This window comes from Euprymna scolopes, chromosome 31, assembly GCF_053919585.1.
Source record: "Euprymna scolopes isolate OS-2025 chromosome 31, ASM5391958v1, whole genome shotgun sequence".
Classification (NCBI taxonomy): Eukaryota; Metazoa; Mollusca; class Cephalopoda; order Sepiida; family Sepiolidae; genus Euprymna; species Euprymna scolopes.
In genome coordinates this window covers 20,826,863-20,830,890 of record NC_136512.1, presented here as the reverse complement: position 1 = coordinate 20,830,890, position 4,028 = coordinate 20,826,863, and the positions used below count along the sequence as shown (strand labels likewise).

General features: G+C 34.2%; 1 protein-coding gene across 1 annotated transcript in view; it reads right to left on the bottom strand.

Moving 5' to 3' along the window:
* Positions 1-968, bottom strand: part of LOC145255666 (coiled-coil domain-containing protein 170-like) — a 57,566-nt gene extending 56,598 nt beyond the window's left edge. The window contains exon 1 of the mRNA XM_080114225.1: positions 589-968. Coding sequence (XP_079970351.1) covers positions 589-828 — 240 coding nt within the window. The 5' untranslated portion in view covers positions 829-968. The remainder of the gene's footprint in view (positions 1-588) is intronic.
* Between the last annotated feature and the right edge of the window lie 3,060 nt (positions 969-4,028).

Here is a 4,028-nt window from a genome sequence, read left to right as displayed (position 1 = left end):
ACTACGTAACAAGGGTTAATGAATGTAAGTTGCTAGTGTAGTAATCGTTAATGGGGTAAATTGGGTAAAATTTGATTATTTATGGGGACGGCTTAACAAGAATTTGTTTACATTAGACTTGAAAGCTCAACAAGAATTTGTTTACATTAGACTTGAAAGCTCAACAAGAATTTGTTTACATTAAACTTGAAAGCTCAACAAGAATTTGTTTACATTAAACTTGAAAGCTCAACAAGAATTTGTTTGCATTAGACTTGAAAGCTCAACAAGAATTTGTTTACATTAGATTTGAAAGCTACTATGCTGTATTCAACCAGGAAACAGGCCAGCGGAACAGTATTCCACAGGTGGGCAGTTCTGGAAAAGGAAGTACTGTAGTATCTGTTCTGTAATAAGAGTACTATACTTCCAGGCCTTACTTCCTTTTCTTTTAGGGTTGTAGTGTAGCATCTGTTCTGTTGTCATGAGATCATCCTCCTAGGCACTACCTCCTCCTTGAAGGAGAGTATACTACCAGAAAGAGAGAGCATATTATTGCTAGTAGTAATAATAAATTGAGTATTAATAAAAAAAAAAAGGAGTACTTACTTCAAGAATATTTCTTCTCGTCTGTGTTGGTGAAGGTGGTCTTGGTTTCAATGTTGTCGCCAAAGTGTCTGCCCCATACAGACCTCCATTTGTTACTGATGTACGATTACCAAAAATATCGTCTCCTGACCATGCTGCTGTCTTTCGACTGGTCACGGCACCATTACCAGATTTCGGGGCCCATGTGTTAAGTGAAGGGAGTTTTTCTGGGTCCAAAATATCTTTCAGATAACTGGCCATCTTTGGTTATTATTATTATTATTATTATTATTATGAATTGATTCAATCACTTTAAACGTATTTATAATAATGTTAATAATAAATTACTGATAATGATAAACGTAGAATTAATAATAATTGCGTATAATCTTTAGAAATAATCTTCCGGTCTGAAAATAAAAAAAAAACAAAAAACCAATGGAGTCAAAATACAAAAGTTACAATGTTTTTAGTAATATACTGCACACCCAGTTCGTCTGGATTAAAGATTCCCAACCAGGGTTCACATGGCTCTCTGGAGGTCCACAAAAACTTTAAGACCCCCCCCCCCCAATAGTTTCTATTTAGAACCAAAATCTTTCTTATTATCTGAATTTTTTTTGGTTACTGTTTACATCCTGAGTGTCTTTCTCCCAAGGTTTCGATTGATGTAACCTCCGACCTTCTTCATTGTATCTTGTCGAACTCGGGAATATTTTTTATTGAATTTGGGAATTTGGACAGAATTTCGTATTTATTATTATAAAGCCAATTTGCTGATGATTATTACATTGTACCCATAGAATCAGAACCATAACATATAACTCTCCAGCATTATATGTTAACCATCTAATTTAAATCCACACACATATAAAATCATAAAAAATAATGTTGGTAAACATATCATTGCATAATGGTGCATGCACAGAAGTAATATGTTTAGTTGACTTACGCCTGCCAAGTTTCATTTTTTTTCCAATTTTGACTGCTTAGCAGCTATTTTTACTGGCTAAAAACCAAATCGAATTTGTTCCACAGGTCCAAATTTTATATATAACAAGTTTCAAGTTTGTAGACCAAAAATGGACTGAGTAGATTGGTAGACATCGTTCTACACAGAGACACACACACACACACACACACACACACACACACACATATATATATATATATATATATATATATATATATATATATATACACTAGCATTTACGCCCGGCGTTGCCCGGGTGGTTGGAGGTGTATGCTGAGCAAAAAAAAAAAAAAAAAAATAGCGGTCAATTGTTTTAAATTTGACCCCTATTATGACCTCTTGGCATTTATTGTTTGGGGCTCAAATCAAGTTATTATTAAGTTAGATCCATGTCCAAGGAACCTATATCTACAATTTCAAGTATTTAGACCCCAAATTAGCGGAAGAGTTTGGTAGAGTTCTCAAAGGTCAAATCGTTGAACTTTGACTCCTTAACAGCCAAATTTCTGGCCGAAAACCAATCACAAAGATTTTCCCAAATCCCAGTACCCTGTATATCAAATTTCGAGCCCAAAGACATAAAGATACAAAGACACGTTCACTTTTATATATATATATATATATATATATATATATATATATATATATATATATATATATATATATATATATATATATATATAATGAATAAATGACAAAGGTTTCGCTGCATAAAATACTGTCAAGAATTGTAAATTTCATCTGAATTAAAGGAATAAATTGTAAGATTGTCAACATCATGAAACTTGGAATATAGACTTTTGTCATTCATTCATTATATGCTCTGTAATTACATTGAGCTTCTTAAATAAGAATTGGTATATATAAAAAGGAAATACAGGTGAATAAAAATTTTTCCACAGTTCTGCGTCTTTTTGGACTTGTAAGCCGGCACCGAGTCCTACTATCACACCCAGTGTCTGCCAGCGGCCACTTGATTGCACGAGAGGATCACCATACTTTTCAGTATATCCAGGTAAACCTTGGTGTTGACTTTCAAGGTGACTTCGAAGATGTGATGTGGCATGGTGTGTCCCTCAGTTGAAACCACCCTAAAAACATAAACGTATCTGGAAACTTTGTTTTCATCAGCCTGGGTACGTCCTTGTTATCCAGATTTGCATTTTGGGGGTTCTGGCTATGGTTGTGTTGTCATAACTTGAATCGGTAGAGAGCATGAGTTGTACAGTGGCGCATCTCTGATCTCGTTCATTGAACATTGTGTCACTTTCAGACACGATAGAAGGCGTCTATCGCTCTTGGGATTTGTACACAACTATCCAACTAGTAGATGGTCTTCAACAACAAAAAATAAAAAAAACAAAAAATAAAAAAAACCAGCCTTTACCAAACGGAAATAGAATCATGTCTTTTCTAGATAACACTTTTATCGTCCCACTCTGTATATATGTATTTAACAGAGATATGACAGGTATTTTGATGAATAATTGTTCAATCAGAAAAATTTTGTTCATGTGTTTGGTCTAGAGTGCTTCATGCGTGCAAAAAAGAAAGGAGTGTTAAAATGTGTATGCCTATATGTTTGTCAGCGTGTATGTGTGAATTATAGACTATGCGGCATGTATATATATTACTGAACCCTTTTTGAAATTAGTATTCTCACTCCATATGCCTTGTTTTATCAGTGTGTACGTGTATGTATGTGTGTGTGAGTTCAGGAAACATTTTGCAGGAGTGTAACGAGTGTAGCGAACATGTAACAAATATGTAACGAATATGTAGTCTCCGTTTACGTTGCAAATGAGACCAAGAACAAAAAAGAATTTCAACCCACTTTTTCTTTGTAACAACAACTTTATTTCCCCATTGTTATTGCCCTGACGTCATCCACGTGATCTCGAACGTTCTCATGTGATATTGAACGCTATTCACGTCTTTCGCATGATCTTGAACGTTATCTCATCCCATACTCCACATATTTCCCGTAATCACCATCTTTCTCCTTTTTATAATCTTTTTTTTTTCTTTACCAGTGATGTCATTTCGCTTGCATTACGAAAATTTGTCGGGTAGAAAGTTATTTATAGTTAAAAGTAATTTTTGCCGAAAATTGCATTTTTCATCAATGTTTGAGAGTAGACGATGAAGATTTCACACACAGGGTACATAACTCAGAAAGCGCATTTTAGATTACATTGTAGTAGCGTCCAACTTGTGTACTAAAACACAATAGCAGTTGTTCTACCTGATGAATTTTCGTAATTTTTGGATGTATTACTGTTTTCGACATGGCAATTAAGTACGTAATATCGTTTTTGCTTAAAACGATATATTTAAAAAAGATCGATCAGTCGCCTCTCTCTTAACAAGGACCAAACTATTAAAAAATATTCCCAATAAATTATTTTGAAAACATTCGTTACAGTTCAAGCCAAACCCTAATCTTACCACAATTGGCAGACACTCGGAATTAAATTTCGATAACTAG